At 36.9% G+C, this 26,996-nt stretch overlaps 1 protein-coding gene and 1 non-coding gene across 2 annotated transcripts in view; one reads left to right on the top strand and one right to left on the bottom strand.

The window, feature by feature from the left end:
• The window catches only part of KCNH7 (potassium voltage-gated channel subfamily H member 7), a 567,074-nt gene that overhangs the window by 377,396 nt on the left and 162,682 nt on the right, over positions 1 to 26,996 (top strand). The window contains exon 3 of the mRNA XM_078146161.1: positions 26,783 to 26,938. Coding sequence (XP_078002287.1) covers positions 26,783 to 26,938 — 156 coding nt within the window. The remainder of the gene's footprint in view (positions 1 to 26,782; positions 26,939 to 26,996) is intronic.
• Positions 4,874 to 4,980, bottom strand: LOC144454587 (U6 spliceosomal RNA). Its single transcript, XR_013483108.1, has one exon. It is a non-coding gene; the product is annotated as a U6 spliceosomal RNA (small nuclear RNA).

Raw genomic sequence — 26,996 nt, forward strand, 5'->3', positions numbered from 1 at the left:
GAAGACAGGAATTAAACCCAGGTCCTCTGACTCCAAATGTGGTGTTCATTCCACAACACTGAGTTGCAAATAGAGCAATGAGGTAGTGTAAAATATTACATTTTTTTTCAGTGGCACCAAAGAACATTTAATGAGAGGACATGGTACTCTCCCCCTCCCCATACAACTTGAGAAGTTTGGGGATGAGCCTCAAATATCTCTAATTTTCCCTGTTTTGTATTTAGCATCTAAGCATTATGCATCTTTTAAAAGTCATATCTAGTTTTAGTCATAATTAATTTTTAGAGTTAGAAATTTACTACCACCCATTGAGAAAATGGTGTTCAATTTTATTTATTTTGTAATTTACTCTCTCCGTATGCAGGAAAGACCTCAGTCCTAATATTTTAGATTTATGGAAAAGCATGTGTGTGTGTGTGTGTGTGTGTGTGTGTGTGTGTGTGTGTGTGTATGCTGTGCTCTACATTCTTCATTTGCCACAAAATAATAATAAGTAGCTAGTGCTTTACAGGTGGAGAAACTGAGGCAAAATAGATAAGTGTCTTGTTCAGTGTCAGATAATAATTTGGCACATCCATACCCTTTACAATTTTATGTACTTGGAGCCAATTCTCCTGAGCCTTTGATTTTCCATATTAAAGAAATCTAATTTTTAAAAATGTGTTGTCATGTGGAAGCTTTTTAATTGACTTAATTACTTCACTTGCCCTTCTGTTGACCTCCTTGAGTTCTGCTATAGCTTTCTCAAAGTGTACAGAGACCACAATGCTATATACAATTTTACAGGCATAATCCAACAATGATTTTGTAACCATTTCACATATTTTCTGTTGTGTTTGCAGTACCCTTCCTGGCAGTATTCAGAATTCTACTGGTCTATTTGGTGAACAGTCATATGTTGAATCCACATCTTCAGGGAATGATGAGCAATAATTACCACATACCTGTACTGAGATTTAACTGGTGGTTTAATTGGTGGGCCTGTTTATCATATGATAAATAGAATTCAGATTAATTTTCACTTAATGCATTAATTGCCTTCAGCTCACACTGAAACTCATTTACAATTGTTCTGCCCTTTCACAGAACCTCATAAGACTTTCTTATAGTTCTAGCACACTCAGGTTAGCACTTCAGCACCCTAGGGAACTTAGTGTCATATGAAAACTTGGAGCTTTCACTGCACACCTTTAGATCATATGTAAAAATATTAAATATGAGTGAGTTGGATAGGGATTCCTACTCTTAATATTTCCAGTAATAAAGGCAACTAACATTCATATGGCACTTTAAGATTTATAAACTGCTTATATACATTATCTCATTTTCCTCATGATAACTGTGAAATAAATGCTACAGTTATGATGGTACAGTGAATAGAAGTGCCAGACCTGGAGTCAGGAAAACTTGAGATCAAATCCAACCTTAGATACTAGCTGTGTGACCGCAGGGCAAGTCACTTAACCCTGTTTGCCTCGGTTTCCTCATCTGTAAAATGAGCTGGGGAGGGAAACGGCAAACCATTCCAGTATCTTTGCCAAGAAAACCCCAAATGGGGTCACAAATAGTCTAACATCACTGAAAAACAAATAAGCTACAACAATTTTGCTGAAGAAACTGAGATTTAGGGGAAGTGACTTGCCCAGGTTCATACAACTACTATCAAATGTAGAATTTGAACCGAAGTCTTCCTGGAAGAGGACATAGTGACTAGACTCCTGGGCTTGGATTCAGATCTGTGTTGAAATCTCACCTCAGACACTTTAACTTTATGACCCTGGGTATCCCTGAGCTTCAGGGTCCCTTCCTTTAAAATAGGAGAATTAGATTCAGTGACCTCTAAGGTCCCTTCTAGCTCTAAACCTATAAATCTTTGATTCCAATTCCAGTACTTTGTCCTCTGTAACAAAAAATTGGTGCTTGTTTATTCCCTACCTATGGTTTTTATTTTTCTGAGTCAGCTTTCTATTCATGATGAAATATTTCTCCAATCCTATTGTAACTTAAGTTATTTAAATTTTGTTGTTGTTATCATTTACCTGTCAAAGGGAAAATCTAAATGAGTTCTCTGTTGCCTCCAGGGCCCCAGATAAATACTCCATACAAAAAACTTTGGCTCCTTGATTCCCCAGGTGGTAAATCAGAGAACGTGGACCTCAATGACTTGGGATTCTTTCTGCATATGTTCATTCATTCATACAGTTAGCAAATACTTCAATATTTCAACAGATATATGATCTCATTGATGTGTGTATTATGTTGATCATATATGAGGCAGCTAGGCAACCCAGTGGTAGAACATTGAACTTGGAGTCAGGAAGACCTGAGTTCAAATCTGACCCCAGCCACCTACCAGCTGTGTGACCCTGAGCAAGTCACTTAATATATTTGCCTCAGTTTCCCCACCTATGAAACAGGGATAATAATAGAACCTACTTCCCAGGGTTGTTATGAGGATAAAATGAAAATATTTATAAAGCATCATGTAACCCTTAAAGAGCTATATAAATACTAGCTACTTATTGTTGTTGTTGAAAATGAAGGGTACAGACCAACACACACACACATGCTTTCTCATGCTCTGTAATTCTTTTTAATGTTATTTTTCCCTCTACAGTTTCCCCACAGGGTATCCATGCAGCAAACTGGAGGTCTTCATCTATCTGGGTCTTTTTTTTTTTTTAACATTTCATGGGTAGCAATGGAGTATTTTTACTGACCAACCCTGTTTCATGATAAGAGATTGACTTAGTTACAGCCCCTAATCAATCAACAAGCATTTATTAAGAGCTTAAAATATTCAAGGCACTATTCTTAGCCCTGAGGATACAAAGAGAAAAGTAAAACAAACCCCCACATCAAAGAGCTTGTATTCATTAGCTTGCCAAGTTCGGAGAGGAGTCTCTGGACTGTTATTCTCTCTGAACTCCTGATTTTTCAATAAGGGAGTTGGCAATTCAGAGTCCTCAGGTAAAGAGGAAACATTCATCCTCATCATTATCCTTAACCAATGCCTTTACATAGGGCTTGAAAGTTTGCAAGCACTTTACATATGGTGTTTCCTTTGATTTTTGACAACAGGCCACATATTTTGAAAATAAGAGTTTCCCGAGTTTACTCTAGGTCTGTCACAACCAGTAATGGGCTGATGATTTCTTTACATCTGGTTTATGTGTTAGGCTAAGAACACCCTGTGCAATTACTACTGTTTGTTCTAACCCCATATCTGACCTGTCTGTTTCAAAAGATAAATTGTGATTGGAAAATTCCTACATGTTCCTCAGTGAAAATCTCAGAGTTGTTCTAGTTTCTTGACAATCTCCTTTTCATCTCAGAACATTCCTGTTTTATTATGGTCATTAAATGGTCAAGCAGATTCTCAAGATACCTGCCTACTTCCGATATATTTAAATATCTTTTAATTATTAGCTCTATATTCCCCTGCAAGGTGCTCCTTTATAGATTCGTGTAATTTTCACCTTGTCTTCCCACAATTCATGGCTTTCCCCAGCCTCAACAGTAAATCTTTATTTTTGATTTTATTTTTTATTCTGAACTTAAGAAATAAAACAAGTATTTCCATAACATGGTAGAATAAAAAAAGACAATTGCACATGAAACTGTAAATCGATTATATATACCTTGCTGTTCCTTTTAAATATGTAATAAAGTTATCATGTAACTTTTTCTCTTTCCTCCTCCTTCCCCTGCCCTAGAGATGGCTACCATTAAATTCAAATGTGGGTATATGTATATGTGTGTAGGTATGTATAAATATATACGTGTGTATGTATATGCATACATGTGTATGTATACACGTGTATGTATACGTATGTGTGTATGTAAAACCATTCCCATCTATTTGTCAGTTCTTTCTCTGGATGTAGAGAGCACCTTCCTTCATAGATATGTCCTTTGTAGTTAATTTGGGTATTTATAAAATGCAAAATGACTTAGTCATTCAAAGTTGTTCTTAAAACAATATTGGCGTTACTGTATACAATGTTCTCTTGGTTCTTCTAATTTTGCTTTTCATTATTTCATGCAAGTCTATCCATGTTTTTCTAAAATCATCAAGCTTATATCATTTCTTATAGCACAGTAGTATTCCATCACAATCATATACCACAACTTGTTCAGCCATTCCCTGATTGACAAGCATCCCAGCAATTTTCAGTTCTTTGCTATCACAAACCCTTTATTTTTAAAATATTTTTCCCCAGTGATTGTCTACTTCATTTAACCAGGAAGGATTTTTAGTGAGAATCTCTTTTTGCAATATAGTTTATAAATGAGGTAGTGTAGTACAGTAGTACTAAAAACAATGGACTAGAATTCCCAAGTCCTAGGTGGGTGGGTCCTCATTCTGGCTCCATCAAGCTATATGGTTTTGCACAAATCACTTCATGTTAGTGTCCCCTTGATAGGATAACTGGGGTGGACTACATAATTGAAGCCCCTTCTTTTTTTGCCTTTTTTGGTGAGGTAGTCAGGTTAAGTGACTTGCCCAGGGTCACACAGCTAGTAAGTGTCATGTGTCTGAAGCTGGATTTGAACTCAGGTTCTCCTGACTCCAAGGCCAGAGATTATCCACTGTGCCACCTAGCTGCCCCGGTCCCTTCTACTTCTGAAAGATATTTTTCCTAATTTATTTTTTTCCCTGTTCAGTCTATTTAACTTAGGGTTTACTTACTTTTTAATGTAGTGCATTCCTAAATAAAAGGAAAACCAAACAATAGTAGCAGCAGAGAATATAAATATAGATCCTACATAAAAAACAATCTTGAATGTGTGCTCAAAGAGACAACATTTTCATTCAAGGGCCCCAGCCAGACTTAGGCAAAGGAGGTCACATATTTCATCACAAATGGAAAAAAACATGAAACACTTCACAAATTTGCGTGTCATCCTTGCTCAGGGGCCATGCTGATTATCTCTATATTGTTTCAATTTTAGAATATGTGCTGCCCAAGCGAGCACTTTCCTAACTTATTAATAAAATGTTTGGAATCAATCATTTTCAAGCTTTGATTTGCAGGTAAATTGTTAGAAACATGTATAACATTATTTTATTTTTTAAAAGTCTTATTGATGTTTTTGCTTTTACATTACAAACATTTAAATTCATTATTATTGGTACCCAGCAAAATGCTGTGCTTCCCCAGACGTAATATGTGTTTTCCTCTCAATCTCCTTGCACCAGTTGAGAGATCTACTGAACTTTACTCTGTTATTTTTCTTGTGGTTATGTTAGCCTTGGCTTTCTACAGTGATATCCTTCTCCAATGAGATTTTTTTCCTGAACCATTATTTTTATACTTGGCTTCACATTCAATGACTTAGTACTAATCCTAAATTATCCTTCTTATAGAGGTTACATATGGGGAGAGCCAATTCTCATCCATTTTCTTTTTGCCATGACTCTGAGATACCCATGATATCAAGGTTTTCATATGACACTCAGCATTTCAATTAATTCAGCTTATTTTTTAGGTTTCTAACATTAACATAGAAGCATTTTCATATTCTAATTTGGCTCTCCTGTTGCTTCCTACACCTGTCAACCATCATTCCTATTTTCCTTAAACATACTATTAAATTCTCTGATAAATTGTGCCAATATTATCCTTGTCCTCATTTACTCATTGCCTTTCCCTTGATTTTTGGTTAAAAACGAATTTTTAGAGTCAGTAGTTGGGTAATCTTTTGGTTCGGGTGGGAAGGTTGTGTGGTTGAGTGTGGTTGTGGTTTGTCCTCCGTTCTCAAAGACCATGACATCAGGAAGATGATGCCATGACTTGCAAGTGAATTAGATTCTAGTGAGGGAAGGCTGGGCAAAATCCCCAGCCTCACTTTCTCCTCCAGAGCCATCTGGGTCCAGTGTTAAGATACAGAGCAGGACAACTGGAGGTGGCCCAGGATGCAGTGGGAGACATGGTCTTTTTAAGCTAAGGTCTTTGTCAGTTCTTACTTTGACTAGGCAATACCTATTCAGTGATTAGGGCTGTTTAAGAGGAGAGCCAAGGGATAGCCCCTTTAATTAAAAAAAAAAATCAAACTGGGAGGGAGAGACCCTGAAGGATTGTTTCTGGCCAAAAGAGAAACAATTACTATTCACATTCACTCTGAGTCATCAGGAACCAAAAAATAACCAGTAAATGGTACTTGGGCAAGGACCTATTGTTAGCCAATGGGAGCCAGAGTGAATTGGGCAAAGTGGGTAGAGTACAGGACTTGGAATCAAGAAGACCTGAATTCGAATTTTCCTGTACCCTTACTAGTTATGTGACCGTGAGCGAGTCATTTAACCTCTCTGTGCCTCAGTTTCTTTATGTAAAATGGTAAAAATCAATAATACCTGCCTCGTGTGGTTGTTGTGAGGATTGGATGAGTTAACATGTAAAACTCTTTACAAACCTTAAAATGCTATAAAAAGATAATAGCTAGCATCTAAATAGCCTCTGACATATACTACTTGTGTGATCTTGGGCAAGTCACATAATGTCCAGCTACTCAGTTTCTTTGTCTGTAAAATAAGATGTTTGTAATAAATGGCCTCTGAGGCCCTTCCAGCTCTGCATCTGTGATCCTATGATTCTGCCTAGCGATATAAAGCTCTAATTCCCCCGTTACACTTCTCTGGTACACATCGTTTCTATCCAAATGTAGCTTGGCACTGTATTCTGGCACTGAGGATGAATCTGAAGTAATGGAACAGAGGGCAAAGATAAGAAGGGTGAGGGTCAAGGAAGGCCCACAACACTAGTGCATGGGAAGGTAGAAGCCAGTATTGTGGACACTAGAATATATATATATATATATGAAAAGTGAAAGACCAAAAATAACTCACTTCCCTCTTAATTGCTTTCCTATAGTTGACCCTACATTTCATACATGCTTGCTTTGCCCTCAGATATGAAATTTGGTAGTGTTTTTAGTAGTTCCTTGCAATCCCATAGGAACAAAGCTCATCCCAGGGCCAGATGAGCACTCCTATGGGAGCTGGGCCCAATACATTAGATAATTCCTGATGCTATTGGTCCTCAGCTTGCATTCTTAGTTTATAGGCTACTAGATCTTTTATTAGAAAGTTCAGTAATGTTATTCTTCCACTAAAACCCTAATAAATTTTAGCTTTATAAGACAAGTCCCAGTGAAGTACAAGAGCTGGCAGGGCTTGCCAAGCTGAAAAAAAGCTTCTAGGATGGACCCACTACAGCATCTATGTCTATCATCCTAGGAGCAGCCTACCTGAGTTCAGAGGAGCCCATCCCTAGGATGCTGCTCACATCCTGGTTTTTTGTTCAGTCATTTGCAGTCATATCCAACTCTTTGTGATTCCGTTTGGATTTTTCTTGGCAAAGATACTGGAGTGGTTTGACATTTCCTTCTCCAGATCATTTCACTTATGAGGAAACTGAGGCAAACAGGGTTAAGTCCAGGGTCACACAGCTAGGAAGTGTCTGAGGCAGATTTGAACTCAGAAAATAGTCTTCCTAACTTCAGGCCAGCACTCTATCCATTTTGCCACTAGCTACCCCACTTTCTGAGGATTGTAACAACTTGGGAAACCATTTTCGAAAGCATAAAGGGGTGGCTATCTGCATCCATAGAGGTAGTACTGATGAAATAATGGGTCTTTTGAGGTATTGAAGACTAGGTATTTCACCATCATATATGTAGCATATATTTTTGTTGAAAGGGACATAAGCCTGTTCATTGTGAAATGAAAATACTCTCATTTCTATAAAATGAGAGGTTTGGAATATATAACCTCTAAGGTCATAGGATCATAGCTTTAGTGATGGAAGGGACTTTCTAGACCCACTTCCTAATGTTTCCAGATGAAGGAAACTGATGCCCAGAAAGGTAAAATGATTTGCCCATCTTCACTTAGATAGTGACAGAGAAGAAATTTAAACTAGATCCTCTAATTCCAAATATATTACTCTTTCAACTGTACCATGCCACCTCACCAATCTTAAATCCTTTGAACTTACAATCTTATTTATTTATACAATCATGTTTGCATATGTGGGTGTATAGAATGAGACATAAAAATAAGTCATTGCAAAGCAGGCTCTGACAGCATTACTCAACACAACAAATGCCAGGCTTCTGCATTCAACCAGAGAATATCTGCAGGAGCAGAGTCCCCCAGAGCGCGTCAAGGGTGTCACTGTCATCATTGCAGCTGTTTACCCTGGAACCACTGATGACATGAACGACCTCTTGCTACTGGGCTTCTTCTTGGGTCTCTCTGTCTCTGTCTCTCTCTCCTTCTGTCACTCTCACTCTCTCTCTCTCTCTCACTCTCTCTCTCTCTCTCTCTCTCTCTCTCTCTCCCTCCTCTCTCTCTCCCTCCCTCTCTCTCTCTCTCTCTCCCTCTCTCTCTCTCTCTCCCCCTCTCTCTCTCTCTCCTCCCTCCCTCTCTCTCTCTCTCCTCTCTCTCTCTCTCTCTCTCTCTCTCTCTCTCTCTCTCTCTCTCTCTCTCCCCCCTTTGCTGCCCTATAATTCTCTATACTGTAAATTTTAAGCCCCAAATAGAAGTGAAACATTGCTTTGATGTGTGTTGCTTGGATAGCTATCTTAATCCTGCATTTGAATTTGCTACCCTGACCCAGCATAATTAAATGTATACGACTGGATTTCTGAAAAACAACAATGCCAAGGAGGACTCTGATTTATAACCAGAAACTGTTGATGCTTGCTCTATTTAATGCCAACATTTTAAGTGTATTTTAATATAGTGCAGAATTTGAAGTCAGGAAGACCTGAATTCAAATACAGCCTCAGATATTTACTAGCTGTATGACCACAGGCAAGTCACTTAACTTTTGTTTGTCTCAGTTTCCTCATCTGTAAAATAATGATGATAAATTAGCATCTACCTCTGAGGCTTGTTGTGAGAATCAAATGAGAGAATATATGAAAGATGCCTAGAGCAGTGCCTGGCACACATCAGGTGATTAATAAATTCTTGTTTCCTTCCTTCTTTCCTCGCTACTTCACAGGATTGTTGTGAGAATCAAATGAGTTGATCTGTGTAAAGTGCTTTGCAATCCTTAAAGCACTATATAAATACTAGCTATTATTTTGAATACAGAAATTCTTTAGCTATGTCATTATCATAACTTTGAAATAGTTTAACAATTTAATTGTGTTTGTGCATTGGCTCAACCCAATATTTTATACTGTGCCTGCTAATTATATCAGGTTATGCTCAACTCTAATTAGTAAGGAATCCGAAGCTATGTTGGTTGTGAGTGTATTTGAATGTTTGTGTGAGTGTGTGTGTGTGTGTGTGTGTGTGAGTGTGAGAGAGAGGGAGAGACTAGATGGTTGCCTATAAATGAGACAGAAGGGGAATTCACATGTAATTATTTTAATTTATGAAACAAAATTGTGTCATTCAGAATTTTTCAAAATCATAGAATCTTAAAATTGGAAGGGGTATTAGTCTAGATTGTACCTGATTGCAAATCTAAAACATACCCAACAATTGGTCATCTAGGCATTGTTTGAAGAATATTGTGAGGTGAGGGAAGGGGCCTGGGGAGAATAGGAAGGAAAAAGACCACTACCTCCTGAGATAGCCTGTAGTACTTTGGAATATCTCTAATTGTTAATGTTTTTGCTTAAGTCTGCTTTATTGTTTCAACATCTTCCCATTGTTCATAGTTCTGCCCAAAGGTGTCAGGCACAACATGTCTCAACACAAGAGCCCTTCAAATACTTGAAGTCAACTATGTTATTCCCCTCAAGTTTTCTCTTTTCTCAGGCCATCCATTGCTCATTTCTTCAGCCATGATCATTGATATCCTAGTTATCCTCTTTTGGATGCTACCCAGCCCATCAGTGCCCATACTAAAATAATGATACCTAGATTTAAATACGTTACTTCTAATATGGTCTAGCCAAGCCAGAATAGAATGAGAATATTATCTCCTCAATTCTGGACATTAGACTTCTCTCAGTGAAATTTCAGATTGCACAAACTGGCTCGGTTACTATTGATTCCTATTGAGTTTGCTGTCCTCTAAAAACTCCAGATCTTTTCCAGACACACTACTTTAAATACATACCCCTCATGCTGCTAAAGGTTTCTTTGGTTTTTTTTTTCCCAAACCAAATGCAAGACTTTTCATTCATCTCTTTTAAATTTCGTCTTATTGAATCTGGCCTCCCATTGTGGCCTATTTAGTTTTACTTTGTTTTGTTTTTTCTTTGAATCTTGACTCTGTTCTCCAGCGTTTTGGTTATCCTTCCAAGCTTTGCCTCATCTTCACATCTGATAAGTATGCCATCCATGGCTTCATTTCAATCATTAACAAAATTGTTAAACAGTACAGGGCCATATATGAAACATATGAATGTTATAAATATGATAAGAACAAAAAGACAAGACCTTCCAATAAACCTGCATCACCTACAAATAAAATCTGGCTGTCTTTGTATCTGTGCATAATCACTATTCAGATGCTGATTCTACCAGCCTAGGGGAGATTGACCCCATAATTCAATCACATTTTGACCTTGGCTATAGAGACTGTGGTTTCCTATATTTTTATTCACTTCTGTCACTTCACCCCTGAGTGAATGTTCCTTTTATAGAGTCTCAAAACATCCAAGATGGAAGAGAGCTTAGAGAGCATCTACTTCAATTCCCTTATTACAGAGACAGGAAACTGAAGCCCAGAGATGGTTTGCCTTACACAAGGTCACAAAGGTAGGAAGGGGCAGAGCCTCACTGGGTGGGACGCAGTTCTTACAATTTGGAATTCAGGTTCTTTCCACTACACCAGAGTTTCAGCTTTGGTTTGCACTAAGAAGTGGGTTTAGTTTAATTTTAAGTAAAGTTTAACTTTATACACACATGCACCTACATATATAAAGGCATACAAACATATGTATACATATACATGGGCATCTAAGTGGCACAGTAGATAGAGTGCCAGTCCTGGAGTCAGGAAGACTCACCTTCCTAAGTTCAAATCTAGCCTCAGACACTTACTAGCTATATGACCCTGGACAAGTCACTTCATCCTGTCTCCCTTGGTTTCCTCATCTGTGAAATGAGCTGGAGAAGGAAATGGCAAACTAATCCAGTATCTTTGCCAAGAAAACCCAAATGGGGTTACAGAGAATCAGACACAACTGAAAACAACTGAATAATGCATATATGTATGTATGTATGTATGTATGTATGTATGTATGTATGTATGTATGTGTATGCATGCATGTGTGTATACACACATACACATGTGTGCATATATGCATATATACATATAAGAACATGTATGCAAACATACAAATATGAATTATATATGAGCATACCTATTTGTACATATATACATATATAATATACATATATGATACATTTTTTAGTCTGGGGAAATCAACCTACAAATTATCAAAAGTATTAACAAATATGTAAAAATGATAAAGGTCACACCAAGGACTCTAAAAATAAAAGCTTATTAGGAGGGGATTAAGGAAGGGAATAAGCATTTATATAACTCCTACTATGTGACAGTCATTATGCTAAATCTGTATAAACATTATCTCATTTGATCCTCACAATAACACTGGGTGGGAAGTAGATGCTGTTATCCCCATTTTACATTGAGGCAAACGGAGGCTAAATGACTTGCCCAGGGTCACACAGCTAGTAAATACCTGAGGCTGGATTTGAACTCACGTCCTGACTCCAGGCCTAGCGCTCTATCCACTGTGCCACAAGCTTTCAGGAACCTACATATGGCCACTGCTGATCAGTTCCTACCTATTCCAGCACAAGATTTCAATCCCAACAATACCCAAATGGAAAAAAGCCCATCACAACCTGACATAGAAAGAGATGATCTCTTTTCTGAGTCAGTCAGATTCTAAGATTTGTTTTTCTCATGAACTGTAGGACCTAAAAATAACCCCCTACACATTTTGCCAAATGTGGAAAGCAAAATTAAAATAATTCTTTTCTGTAATTAAGTTTATAGGAGGCAACTTAGAAGCAGAACCCAAATGATAAAGCAAATGTGTCAGGAGGATGAATAAGCACATGATCTCAGTGGGCACTAAAACCTCATTTTTAAAAATAAGGTATTTTTGTAAAAGGGGGAATGTTACTGGGTAGTGTTTAAAAATACTTCTCTAATGCATTTTCTTCAAGTTTTTAAAGTGATTTTTGAATTAGGGCATTTTTACTGTACAAGTGGTACATTTGCATGTTCAGTGCTTTGATTTAAGAACTAAGAATCAGATTCATAGAGTAAAAAGGGACCTCAGCAGCCATCTATTAAAACCAATACATTTTAAAAAAAAAGGGGCACTCTACAGTATCCCGCTTTCCAAACAGCCTTTATTTGAAGACTTCCAAAAAGTGTATTCTGTCCAGAGTGGACATCTCATCCATGGTCTAATTTAATACGAAATGACATTAGTCATTCCAAAGATTGTACTCAACTATATGGTTGAGAGTTTTACAATAATAACAACAACAACACAGCATTTATATAGCACTTTCAGGTTTTAAAAGCACTTTACAAATATTATCTCATTTAATGCTCACTACAGTCTAACAACAATCTTAAGAAATGGGTACTCTCCTGCCTTCAATACTTACTGGGCAACTCACTTAACCCTGTTTGCCTCAGTTTTCTCATTTGTAAAATGAGCTGGAGAAGGAAATGGCCAACCAGTCCAGTATCTTTGCCAAGAAAACCTCAAATGGGGTCATGGAGGATCAGACACTACTGAAACAACTGTAAAACAACAAAAATCTTAGGAAATAGGTATTATTTTTATAGTTTCTAGATGAGAAAACTGAAGCAAATGGAGATTAAGTGACTTACCCAGGGTTACACAGCAAATAAGTGTCTGAAACCAGAACTGAACTCAGGTCTTTCTTACTTCATGGCCATCTTTCTTTACAGCTGCACCTAATGCCTTAATAATTGAATCTCCATGACCAAGGCCATCCCAGGCTAATCTAATCTAAGATCAATCCTTAGTAAAAGTACAAAGCTGATGAAATGTACCTCTCGTATCATATACCATTCTCTTCTTTCATCCTCACTCGCACGGCAGGTATTTATTCCACCTCCCATTCCTATTCAAGTAGAGAATTTTTAAAAATATTAACCATACATAACATACTAGCTCTTCAGAGACAAAAATATGTCCCCTCCCAGGATTATTTGCCTTTTATAGAGAATAGAGAACTCTTAAAGATCAAATAAAGAATGGATGATAAATGAGACACCTACATCCTCACAGAGAGATGACAGATTCAAGAGAAAAATGAGATATTTTTGGATATGGTCAATGTGGCAACTTGGTTTGCTTAACTATTTGTATTTGTTAAAGGGATTGTATTTCTTATTTTCCAATGAAGGGGTGGTATAGAGGGAGAAAGAAAAGAAAGGCTTATTGACAAAATAAAATTAATTTATTTAATAATGGGAAGACAGGATGTAAAAATGATGTTTTGGGGTCAGAGGTTCCAACAATTCAACTACCCCTAGAATCCAGCCCATATCCAGCCAACACTAGACCCATCAGGTTATTGGGAATAGTTATTTTCCTATCTCTTGGATTATCTCTGAAGGATATGACAGCCTTAAAAAAAGTAAGGGAGTAAGCCAAAACTCATTGGTGAGCTTTGAAAGAAGCTAATTGTGTGTAGACAAGGATCAGTTGGAGGTTTGAGGAGCTTCTGTGTCACTCAGACAGCAATATAAAGGAATCCCACCTTATTTCTGAAGATGGGAGGAATGGAAAATGGAAAGAGAGAGGCCCCAGAAGGGAATCAATCATTGAACTATGGCTTGAATAAGGTAAACAAACTTCAATATTTTCCCGATCAGGAAATGTGGAAGCTGTGGTCTGAGGTGTTTATTTATAAAGGGAAAGAATTAGAACCCAGGGCATGGTACGGCAATTGAGATATTCTTAGAGTAAGTCACCAAAAACGGAAGTGATTTGAAGCTTTTCTCTCTTCCTCGGGAGGTCTTTGAAAACAAAAGTCCTACTGCTTCCTACTGTAGCAAGCATCAAACCGAAGGCTATTGTCCTACCTTTAACAAATGGTTGTTTATCAAATATCAAATTCTATGAGTCACTAGCTTACAAAAAAGGGGTTTATTCTTTATTTTCTTTCATGCAGTTTTGTTTAGTTTATAGCTTATGTTTTAAAGTTAATCAAGAGTTTCCGGGGCCAGGGAAAACAATGAAAATATCCAAGTACCAAAAAAAAAAAATCATCTTGAGCTCACCAAAATAGGGGAGTTAATATTTTATCCACTGAATTTAGAAGATTTTCCCAACAAATGAGTCGAAGAAATCCTTCACAATCATTTTTCCCGAAGGCAGTGGGGATAAATGCAATTGTCTTATCTCATAGAATCATAGTATCAGAGAGATTGATCTGGAAGGTACATCAGAGACCATCTAGTGCAACCCCTTAATTTACAGATGATAAAACTGAAGCCGAGGGAAATTAAATGATTTTCCCAGAGTCTCCCAAAGCGACTAAGCATCAGAGGCAGAATTTGAACCCAGGTCCTCTGACTCCAAAACCAGTACTCTTTCTACCTTACCACAGTATCCCTCAGAGCTTATCCAGGGGCAAAATTTCTTGATGACCATAAGCCCCTTTCCAATCCTGGGGACAGACCTGGGGGGAGGATGTTAGCCCTTGGCCAGGAGTTCAGAAACTCTAAGAATTATGCATGAAAGCACCATACTAAGAAAGATGGTCTCATGATATATCCCATGATTTTTTTTTCCACCAGCTTACACATCTCCTCTTTCTCTGAATACTTCAACAACAACAACAAAAAAAACCTTAGACGTCATTTTATATAAATCATTCACAATGTTGGCATTCCTGCCTAATACTGATTCTACCACACAGAGAATAAACATGACAATCAGGCTTGTTTAAAGAAGCTCTGTTCTCTGTATTTTAAAAGAAAGGCTTGCATATATTTTCCCTGAGAACAGTGAAGGAATAATTCAACTCTAGTCCATCCACTCTATCAAACTCCTGCTCCAAATCCCCAGCTAGGACGGTGATTATCATAGTAGGCATTTTGGGGAATGGGGATAACTCATGTATTTTGAGATGTGCTGCCAAAAATTTGCCAACTTAGTCCATGTGTTTATAATGCTTCTATATATAAAACATTTTTTCATTAGCTCACATGATTTCTTCCCATTTGCACTTTACTAGGCTTCAGTTTGCAGGCAATTGAAGAAATAATAAAACCCTCATAAAAGCACTCATGGTACGCTTTACTCACAATAATCCTGTGAGGTAATTAGTGCAAATATTTCCATTTTGCAGATAAGGAAAGTTTAGAGATTGTTAGGTGCTTTTTCTAAGGTCATGATGATAATAAATGATGGAGCCGGGACTATAATTCAGTTCTGCTTTTTCCATTATATCACATCTTCCTCCCCTAAGAGTTTAAATAGGGAGACTCCACTGATTGCTGATATTCCTGTCATAAGATCAAGACCAAAATCTTATATAGAATAGGTAAACAGTAGATAAAAATGGGTACATAGCTTTGTTTTGGTAACTATGCAGTTGCATCGGTAGCGAGAATTCCCTGATGAAAAATCTTCTTCCAATACAGCTTGTCAACTGCTTTGGGAGTTAGTCTTATACTGAGACAGTGGCCCAAGGTCATACAAATTGTGTTTGTTAGAAGTGATTCTTGAACACTTGTCTTCTTGACTAAAACCAACCCCATATCCACTATGTCACATTTCATCTACATAGACAGAAAGATAGACAGACATTGTTGTCTTGGAAAGAATCTTGGACTTAGGGTCAGAAGGCCTGAGTTCCATTTCCAGGTTTTCCACATGATAACTATATAACCTTGGACAAACCATTTCCATTTTCAGAGCCTCAGTTTACTCATCCATAAAATGGGGGAAATAATATCTGTATTGTATACTTCATAAGAACATTGTAGGAAGACGATTTCATAAACCTTTAAGGTTCCAGAAAAGTGACTACTCTAAGGAGGCAGTTGCAATATCACTAATAAGAGCACTGGATAGAGAATCTTGAACATTGTTGCTACTGTCATTTTTTAGTGATGTCCAACTCTTTGTGAACCATTTGGGGTTTTCTTGGCAAAGATTCTAGAGTGGTTGCCATTTCCTTCTCCAACTTATTTGACAGATCACACAGTCAGTGTCTCAGGCCAGATTTGAACCCAGTTCTTCCGGCCTCCAGGCCCAGCACTCTATCCATTGTGTCACCCTAGCTGTCCTACCCTTTATTTCAAAGTGTGATTGAAAAATATCTTAAGGATTATTAAAGCTCTTTACACACATAATCTCATTTGATCTTCTCACCATCCTCTGAGTTAAATATTATCCCCATTTTACAAATGAAGAAGCCAGGTTCTAAGTCCAGTGGCTTATTCATGGCTACATAGCTAGCAAAAGATGGAGCCAGATTATGATCTCTCATCTTTCTCATCTTAAATTCATATCATCCTTCCATGACACCAGACCTTTGGGCAAGTTACAGAATCAGAGAATAGAGTTAGAAGTTTCAGAGTTAGAAGAGTCCTGGGAGGCCATTTAACCTAGCCTGTAGCTGAACAAGGATCCCTTCTACAACATAGCCTGTCATCTAATAGTCAGCCAGAGACTTTTTGGAGAGAGAGAATCTCTTTTCTCTCAAGGCAACTCGTTACACTTTGACTAGTTAGTTATTCAGGATATTCTCCTTAAATCAGTGAGTCAATCAGTCAACCAGCTTCTTTTAAGCACTTAGTTCTATCCCCTAGAGCCAGGTAAAACAAGTTTAATCCTTCTTCCAGGGGAGAGTCTTTCATATACAAAGTGTTCCAAAAGTCTTAGTGCAGTTTTCTGTTATCACATCCTTCCCTCCCATCCCCCTAAATTTTTCTTCAGGCTAAACATCGAAAGTTCAACTAACTGTCTCATAGCATGATCTCAAGGCCCTTCACCATTTAGGTTGCTCTCTCCACTTTGTAAATATCTTAATGTGCAGCATCCAGGAAGTAAAGGAGGAAACAAGCATTTATTAAATGCTTGCTGTATGCCAGGCACTGTGCCAAGCACTTCACTCCCAATGCAGCCTGGCCGGAACAGAATAGATCAAGACTATGACTTCTTTACTCAGTTTCCAATGCCTCTCTTTATGCAGTCTAAGAGCTCAATAGCTTTGGGAGGAAGCCAGATCACACTGTAGACTCATATCAATCTTATAGTCCACTAAAAGCTCCACTTTCTTTTTTCTCACATGAACTACTTACTAGTCAAATTTTCCTCCATTTTATATTTGTGAAGTTGTTTTCTTGAACCCATGTAAACACTACATTTATCACTAGCAAATTCAGACTCAATCCAAGTTCTAGCCTTGAGATCTTTTTGAATCCTGATTCTAAGATGTTACCAGTATCTCCTACTTTTGTAATCAATCATTTATTAAGTGCCTACTATGTGCCAGATAGTGTAATTAGTAAGTATGCCATTTATGTTAAACAGTACAAGGCCAAGCACAGATCTATAGGTCACTCCACTAGAGATGTCCTTCTGGGTTAACAGTGAGGCATCAATAACAACTCTTTGAGACTTGCCATACAACCAGTTTGGAATCTATCTATCTGTGCTATCAACTGACCAACATCTCTTTATCACTACAAAAAATAATAATAAAGTGAGAAAACTACTTCAGTTTGCACTCAGAGTTTATATCAGTTCTTTCCCTGGAGGTGGATAGCATTTTTCATCATGAGTCCTATGGAATTGTCTTGAATCATTGTGTTGATCAAAGCAGCCAAGTCTTTCATAGTTGATGATCATTACAATGTTATTGTTACTGTGTACAATGATCTCCTGGTTCTCCTCACTTTACTTTGCATCAGTTCATATAGGCCTTTCCACACTTTTCTGAATCATCCTGCTCACCATCTCTAATAGCACAATAATACTCCATCACAATCATATGCCACAACTTATTCAGCTATTCCCCAATTTATGGGCATCTCCTCAATTTCCAAGTCCTTACACTACAAAAAGAGTTGTTATACATATTTTTACATGTTGGTCTTTACTTTTTCTTTAATCTCTTTGGGGTACAGATCTAGTAGTAGTAGTATTGTTGTGTCAAAGAGTATGCACCGTTCTATAGCCCTTTGGGCATAGTTCCAAATTGTTTTCCAGAATGTTTGGACCAGTTCTCAACTCTACCAATAATTGATTAGTATACCTATTTTCTCTCATCCCTTGTAGCATTTGTCATTTCTGTTAGCTGTGAGGTGGTACCTCAAAGTTATTTTAATTTGCTAATCAATAGCTAAAGTGTTCTTTTTTTATATGACCATAGATAGCTTTTGATTTCTTTTAAGAACTGCCTGTTCACATCTCTTGACAATTTATCAATTGGGGAATGTTCTTATTTGTATAAATTTGACTCCTATTTCCTATATATTTGAGAAAAGAGGTCTTTATCAGAGAAACTATCTGTAAAAATGTTTGACATTACTTCATTATCTATGATACATTTTATTAAAATGTAGTTTCCCTGATTATCTCTTTTAATTAGGTCTCTTTTTGCTTTTGCTCTGTCTAAAATCATAATTGCTGCCCCTGACTTTTTTTTTCTTTCAGCTGAAGCAGATTAGATTCTGCTCCAGCCCTTTATTTTAACTCTGTGTATATCTTTCTGTTTGAAGTCATTTTATTGTAAACAACATATTGTTGGATTCTGGTTTCTCATCCATTGTGCTATCTGCTTCCATTTTATGGATGAGCTCCTCCCTCCTACATTCACAGTTATTATTTCTATGTATTTCCCTCCATCCTATTTTATTCTGTTTGTTCTTATCTCTCTTTTTATCCTGTCCATCCTCAAAAATTAGTTTTGCTTCTGACCACTGCCTCCTTTAATCTGGCCTCCCTTTTATCATTTCCCATGCCTTTCTCTTATACCCTTCTCCCCCATTTCCCTGTTGGGTAAGATAGATTTCTATACTCAACTGAGTGTGTGTGTGTGTGTGTGTGTGAGTGTGTATGCATATCTATGTATGTGTGTATATGTATGTATGTATGTATTATGTATACATATATTTGCAACCTGCAAGAACCATTTAACCTGTCAGTGCCATCATGCCAGATTGGATGGGGAAGGGGCCAGGCTGGTCAGTGAGCTAGTAACTATGTTTACTGAAGTTGTTATGTATTAAAATTACAATATAGTACATATATATATGTATATATATATGTATATATATATATGTATATGTATGTATGTATAATGAATGTATATATGCACACATGAACACAGAAATATATGTATATGTACATATGGATGCACACATACTATATATGATAAAGTAATAATATTTTGTCTGTGCGCATGCTCACACACACACATACTGAGGCAACTAGGTGAAGAAGTGGATAGATTGCTGGACTGGTAATCTGGAAGACCTAAATTAATACCCTGGCATAGATGCTTACTTAGCTGTATAACTCTAGGCAAGCCACTTAACATCTCTCATAGTTTCCTCAGCTATCATAATAACACCTACCTCCCAGAGTGGTTGTGAGAATAAATGAAATATTTGTAAAGTGCTTTGCAAACCTTAAATTACTATATAAATGCTAGTTATTCTTTATACAACATTGATATTAGTATTATTCATATCACAAAATAAAGCTTGAGTCAAGGATTAGAAACTGGATAGACTGGCATAAGCCAATGTAGGAAAGGTTAGAAACTTTCACAGGAGGCAGAAGGTGTGAGTATGGAAACAGCATCTTTGTCCAATTCCTTCAATCAATAAACTGTGAGAAGTGAAGTTTTCTTTTTTGAAGGGTACCCTAGAGGTACATTGCTGCACCCTAAAACGAAGAGTTAGAGAGAAAAAGGCTTTTTATAAAAGTTCAGCATAATTTGCACTGGTCTTTAGTTTACAATTCTATTTTTAACTGTAGGAAATATATTTCATCAGTTCATTAAAAAGGTAAAATTTCCATAATTATTCAGATTATCTCCTTTTTGCTTACTTTTTGGCTGTGGTTAAGAATTATACAATATAGAAACCTGATTAAAATGTGCAACATTCATAAGAGGGCTTTTCCATTTTCAGAATGTTTTCACTCAGGAGATACAACATGGAAATGAATCTGAGTCTCCCTAATATTAATATAATTACATGTCTAATTCTATAAATATGGAATAATACTATTGTAAATAAGTTATTGCCAAAGGCTTATGTAAACACCATTAACTTCATTTGAATACTGAGGTAATTTTAACAACCATTATGCTTTATTCCAGATTTAGCTAATCCTGTCAATATATTTTTTCCCATTATAGAATTTGCCAGCTGTTGGTAGGATTCTGGGTATTTCTACTGTTTACTAAGTTTACTTTCAAGATAAACATTTAGGTTGATGTGGTTGTGACATTCCAGTCATGCAAGTCCATTGACTTCAATAGCAGAATCAAAAATGTTCAAAATTGGAATAGATTTTACAAGTCATCTAGTTCAGAGATTCTTAACCTTTTCTGTGTGTCACAAACCCCTTCTCAGAATAATATTTCTAAATGCATAAAAATAAAATATGCAAGATTGCAAAAGAAACAAATTATATTGAAATATAGTTGTCAAAAAAAACCCAAAACACTAGTTCATGGACCTCAGATTAGCAACTCCTGAATTCTAGTCCAACCCGTACTTGAAAAGGAATCCCAACTGTTGCATATGGACTAAAAGGTCCTACTTTTTGCTTTTTCCTACTTTTGCCTGAAGATCTCATAAGGTATCCCATTGTACCCTTAGATAGTTCTGTTAGAAATTTTGTCCTTATATCTCTCAAAATAGTATAATGTAGGATAGCAGAGAGAGGATGTGGCTTTGGAGTCAGGAAGACCTGAGCTGAAGTTCAGTTTCTGGCACATACTACTTGTATAATCACAAACAAATCACTTAGCCATTCTGCCCTGGGCAGCTCACCAAGAAAATGAGGTACAGATCTTTTGCAGACCTGCACTGTAAGAGTGGAGGGAGTTTCCATCTTGGGTCTTCCCCCATGGAGAGAGACCTAGGGATTTTATATAATACTTGAAGGCATATAAAACACCTTCTTCACAACAACATGGAGTGATTAGGGCTTGGTCAGTGCTACCCAACTAGATGTCTTAGATCTGGGATTTAAAAAAAAATAATAAAACTCTTAAGACCATTTATTATTTTGCCTCTCTTAAAAGGGTTGATTTTAGAAGTCATGGAACTAAATGCCCACCCAGCTAGAATTTTTTTTTATTTCATTCTGTTAATCCTATATCTCTTTTATATTTGATCTTTCCCAAAGACTAAGCACATGATGGTTGCAGAAAATAAATCTAAAAACCAAAAACACTGAAATTTTTCTAATTGTTTTAGTTTGACATTTCTTGCACACATAAAAACCAGGGTAAATATGGAGAGGGAAATATTCCACATTTAATTCTATTATTCAGCAGGCTAGGTAGTTAGTTCACATATTTGATCTTGCAAACTTTTCACAGGTTAAATATTCATCGATAGAGATGGCACACCAGGGTGACAGCTGGGAGATCTGGGTTCTTGCTTGAGTTCTGCTAACTAGTTTATTTTGTGACCTTGAGCAATTCATCATACCACTCTGGACCTTAGTTTCCTAATCTGTAAAATGAGAAGAGTTAGCCAAGGATGTGGAACCTGCAGCCTCAAGGTCACATGTGGCCTTCTAGGTCCTCAGGTATGGCCTTTTGACTGAGTCCAAGTTTTACAGAACAAATCCTTTTATTAGAGAGATTTGTTCTGTGAAGTTTGGATTTGGTCAAAGGGCCTCACTAGACGATCTAGAGGACTACATGTGGTTTCAAAGCCACAGGTTCCCCACCCCCGAATTAGACAATCTCTAAGGTCCCTTCAAGCTCTGTATTTCTATGACCCTATGACTTTAGTACTGCTAAACGATCTACTAATATTAGTGCTGCAGACAACTTTTTTCTCCAGTTTTTCAGAGTGTAGATTGTATTTTATAGGCTAGTTAAGTCTGTATATTTAGCCCAGAGAAAAGAATTGGCAAAAGAGATGAGGGAGAGTAGAAGAGTAAATAGGGTTGGAACTAAATGTCCACCATCAAGTATCTGAAGAGCAATCATGTGGGGAAAGTTTGAGATTGGTTCTGTTTAGATCCAGACAGCCACGAGGACTAATGAATCAAAGCTGCAGATATACAGATTTAGGCACAATGTAAGCAAAACTTCCTTAACAATTAAGAGCCCTTCAAAAGTAGAATGGTTATCAGAGAAGGTAGTGAGCCCCATATCTGTAGAGGTCTCTCAGCAAAGGCTGAATGATATCAAAATGAGAATGTTATAGCAAGGTATGAGTGGGAGTAGATAACCTTTGAAATTGCTTTTAACTCTGAAATTCTGTGATTACTTCCTGTAATCTGGGGGCAGGGGAAGAACTTCTAGCTACTACATCTTCTTACATTCTAATTCCATTAAAAATGTCATGGGGTGTGGGGGCACAGTTTTATCTAGGCCTGCCCTCTTAACGCTATTATTTAGTGTTTTCATGTATAGTCAGCGGTGCACCCCACATGTTGAAAACACTAAAACCACTCGATAACACATGTGAATTCATAATGCTCTCCTAAATTATCCAAGAAATGTCATTTTAGGAGGTAAAAAATCAATATATATATATATATATATTTTGGTTCATTAGCCAAGTACATAATGGCTATTTCTAGCATCTCCTCAGACCCTCTGTTTAACCAGACTGTGTAGCAATGCTTGGCCTGAAGCATTTCTATTTTTAGCTCTAATGGAACAGTCTTAAATTGCTTATTTTCTGTTTACTAAAGTCATCCAATTTGTTACCATGGAAACTATGACAAGTGCCATAGCTAACTGTTTTATTAAGTGGATTGAAGATACAGCTGGAAAACTTGAAGGTGTAGCATGTCATTTTTAATACATATAGCATTACCTTCCATAAATACCATATTCACATTTATGGAAAATATGAAATTAGTTATAAAGGAAGTTCTCTACATTTTGAATTTTGGAGGCTCTGGTATTTGACTGTCTAAATTTCAATTGACAGCAATCTTCAAGTTGTTCAGAGGCTGCATTCCAAAAGTTCATTATTAAACCAGTTACTTGTAATGCAGAACACATTTTCTCATAGAGACAATGTTATCAATGAGGGCTAGGTTTCTAGGTTAGCTCACAAAATCCAGCTTTGTTGATGGAGATGAAGCATAAAACCAGTAATACTAACCTGACTCAGTTTATATTGTCCAAAGCACACATGGATTTCCTAGCTAAAATGACAACTGTGTATTAGAGATACAGGGCAACTAGGAAGGCCAAGGAGTTTTAGAACGTGACTAAATAAGACTATAATAATTAACATTTATGGCACACTTTAATATTTTCAAAGCACTGCATTTAAATTATCTTATGATTTCCTCCAAGAAGCCAAAGCAAAATGATGTTAGCTTTATTTGAGGGGCCTTTGTCATAGTCTGTTCCATTATGTGAGTTGGAAGAAAGGAAAAGAAAGTAAAGTGAGGTGTTGCCCATGGATCAAGCCAAATACATCCTACACTCTCTTTATTCTGACAATGAGATTCTGTGATCTGGGGTCCTGGAAAGAGGAGCTAGAGTTTCCTCAGTCTTGTGAGCTTGATCTCCCCAGGAAAAATTTTTAAATAAATCAAACTTATCTTTGCTATTCTCTCACATCATTTTTGTGCTCCTCTTACACCCCCTAGTGCCCTTCTCCCCAAGTTCTTAAGCACCCAAGTACCCTCATATTATCTTTCAGGCTCTTACTGGAGCATCGCATACATCTCTTTTCCCCTCAGTCAAAACTCCCATAAACGTTTAGTACAACAGATCTCTGCTAGAGTTAGGAGGGACGTGATTTGTTTGAACTACTGCATAATAATATATGGATAGCACCATAACCCTCCTAAGGCAATCTGCATTTTTTAAAAAGGGTATTTGTTAACCCAAATGAATCTTTCATTGTTTGAATTTTCAGGCAGTACAGGAAAGTGACCAAAAAAACCTGTCACCTCAAGGAAGAGGATTTTTTTAGGGGTGAGGATGATAATCATATAAGTCCTTCCCTAGGAGTCAGATTCCCTAAGGCAGTCAAGTGTTTCAAAGCTACTTCTCTCCTCCCATTTTCAACCCCAAAGATTTCCTGTATCTTCCCACTTTTTCTGGAATGGCTACCATGACATTAATAGAGGGTTCTTTCAGTAGATTGGTCTGAGGCAGTGGTGGAAGTGCCCATTTGTATGGAAAGGACTGGCTGAAAATTAAATCAGTACTAGGTAATGAGGATAAAAATATTGTTTTGTTTTCCCAATTATGTTGTTGTGTAAAGCTTCTGTCAGAAGGTTATCTTGTTGATTGAAGAAATCAAATTAGCATCTTTATTTTTAAATTAACAGTCAATGTAATCAACAATTTAATATAGTCCTCTAATTTAATAAAGGATTCTTTTCCCACCTCCCAATCCCCATAGTTTAGATGATGTGACTTTAGCAGGCTACATTAGAGCCAGGAAAAAAAATAATTGGGAAAGAATTGAGATAGCATATTAAAACTTTTGATTCATTATTAACTTTCAACAGGTGAAGGGGATGAGGTGGGTTTGCTGGGTAGCCTTTGAGTAGCAGTTTATCTATCAAGTCTTTGCTTTGTCCTTTAGTAGTTGTGTGAGCTCCCAGATCCATTTCATCTGCAAAATGGGGGTGATGATACTTCTGCTTAGAAGCGTTGTAAGAGTAAAGTGTTCAAACATTTTGCAATCTGTTAAGGTGACACATAAGGGTAAGCTATTAATCGTGATCATAAATTGGCACTAAATCCAAACATAATTAAGTAAATGAGCCAAATGAGTAACTACAGAATTTCAGAGTTGGAAGGGACCTCCATAGCCCTCTTAGACAACACATCCTCTACATCAAAACCAACAAATTGTCATCCAGTCTTTGCTTAGATAGCCCCCTTCATGGGGAGCTCATTACTTTCCAAGGTAGCCCATTCTACTTTGGGATAATTCTGGCTCTTGGAATGTCCCTCCTTAAAATTTTACCTACAAGAAATTGGGTTTTATTCCTCTACTGATAAATGGTCAGAGGATATGAATAAGCAGTTTTAGAGGAAGAAATTAAAGCTCTCCATGATCATATGAAAAAATGTTCTAAATCACTATGATTAGAGAAATGCAAATTAAAACAACTCTTAGGTACCACATCACACCTATCAGATTAGCTAACATGACATGGCCAACAAACAGGAAAATGATGAATGCTGGAGAAGATGTGGGAAAATTAGAACACTAATGCATTGCTGGTGGAGTTGTGAACTGATCCAACCATTCTAGAGAGCAATTTGGAACTATGCACAAAGGGCTATAAAAATGTGCATGCCCTTTGACCCAGCAATACAATTTCTAGGGCTGTATCCCAAAGGGATCATAAAAATGGGAAAAATACCCACAGGTACAAAAATATTTATAGCAGCTCTTTTGTGGTGGCCAACAATTGGAAACTGAGGGGATGCTCATCAACTGGGGAATGGCTGAAGAAGTTGTGGTATATGAATGTAATGGAATACTATTGTACTATAAGAAATGATGAGCAGGCAGACTTCAGAAAAACCTGGAAAGATTTATATGAACTCACGTTGAGTGAAGTGAGCAGAAGGAGAACATTTATACACAGTAACAGCCACATTTTGTGATGACTAACTTTGATAGACTTAGCTCTTCTCGGCCATCTAAGACAACTCCAAAAGACTCATGATGAAAAATACCATTCACATCCAGAAAAAGCACTGTGGAGTTTGAATACGAATGGAAGTATACTATTTGCTCTTTTTTTTTCTTCTGTTTTGTTTCCTCTTTCTTGTGGTTCCTCCTATTGGTTCTAACTCCTCCTTACAACATGACTAATGTGAAAATATGTTTAATAGGAGTGTATATGTAGAGCCTATATCAGATTGCATGCTGTCTTGGGGAGGAGAGAGGAGAAAGGCAGAAAAAAATGTAAAACTAAAAAGCTTATGGAAGTTAATATTGAAAACTAAAAATTAATTAAAAGAAAAAAAGAAAGAAATTGGGTTTTATAAATGTGTATATTAGATTAATGTTTAAAAAGACATTTTAAATGCTTAGAATCCTTTTGTTTTAAGGGAAAAGGGTAAGTTAGGTGGCATAGTAGATAGAACACTGGAATTAAATTGGAATCCCCTCTCAGACACTTTTGTGCAAGTTATTTTAACCTCTCCCAGCTTCAGTTTCCTTCTCTATAAAATAGTGATGATAATAATAGGACCTACCACCCAGGGTTGTTGTGAAGATAATTGGGATAATATTTGTAAAGAGTTTCTCAAATCCTAAAATGCTATACAAGTGCTAGCTACTTTCATGGGGGAAATGAATTTTTAATAGTAAGAGAGATGGCAAGTGAATTTGATATTCATTACCTACATGATATGATGACACATTTGTCCACACAATACTTCCCCCAAAAATCTGTGTTTTCCAGATATACATTTGTGTAGTATGCTTAAAATGAAATTCAGATTAATGGTAAATTGAACACAGCATGCAATATTTTTTTTGTATCTCGAGAGAAAAATCCATAGAGATTTCTTATGATCTTGAAATTCTGTATATTTAGGGGTTTAAAAACTGTCTTTTCTTCTCCTTAGGGTCAACCTTCATTTGTAACACTCACATAATTCCAGTAAAAAACCAAGAGGGAGTGGCTATGATGTTCATCATCAATTTTGAATATGTGACTGATGAGGAGAATGCTGCCTCCCCAGAGAGGTTCAACCCAATATTACCAACAAAACCTGTAAATCGTAAGTGCAAGGGAAAAAATGCTCTTAATGTTATCATTGTCTCCCTGTCATTCCATTC

The sequence above is a fragment of the Phascolarctos cinereus genome, unplaced genomic scaffold (assembly GCF_003287225.1).
Source record: "Phascolarctos cinereus isolate Bilbo 61053 unplaced genomic scaffold, phaCin_HiC Scaffold_726;HRSCAF=1367, whole genome shotgun sequence".
NCBI lineage: Eukaryota > Metazoa > Chordata > Mammalia > Diprotodontia > Phascolarctidae > Phascolarctos > Phascolarctos cinereus.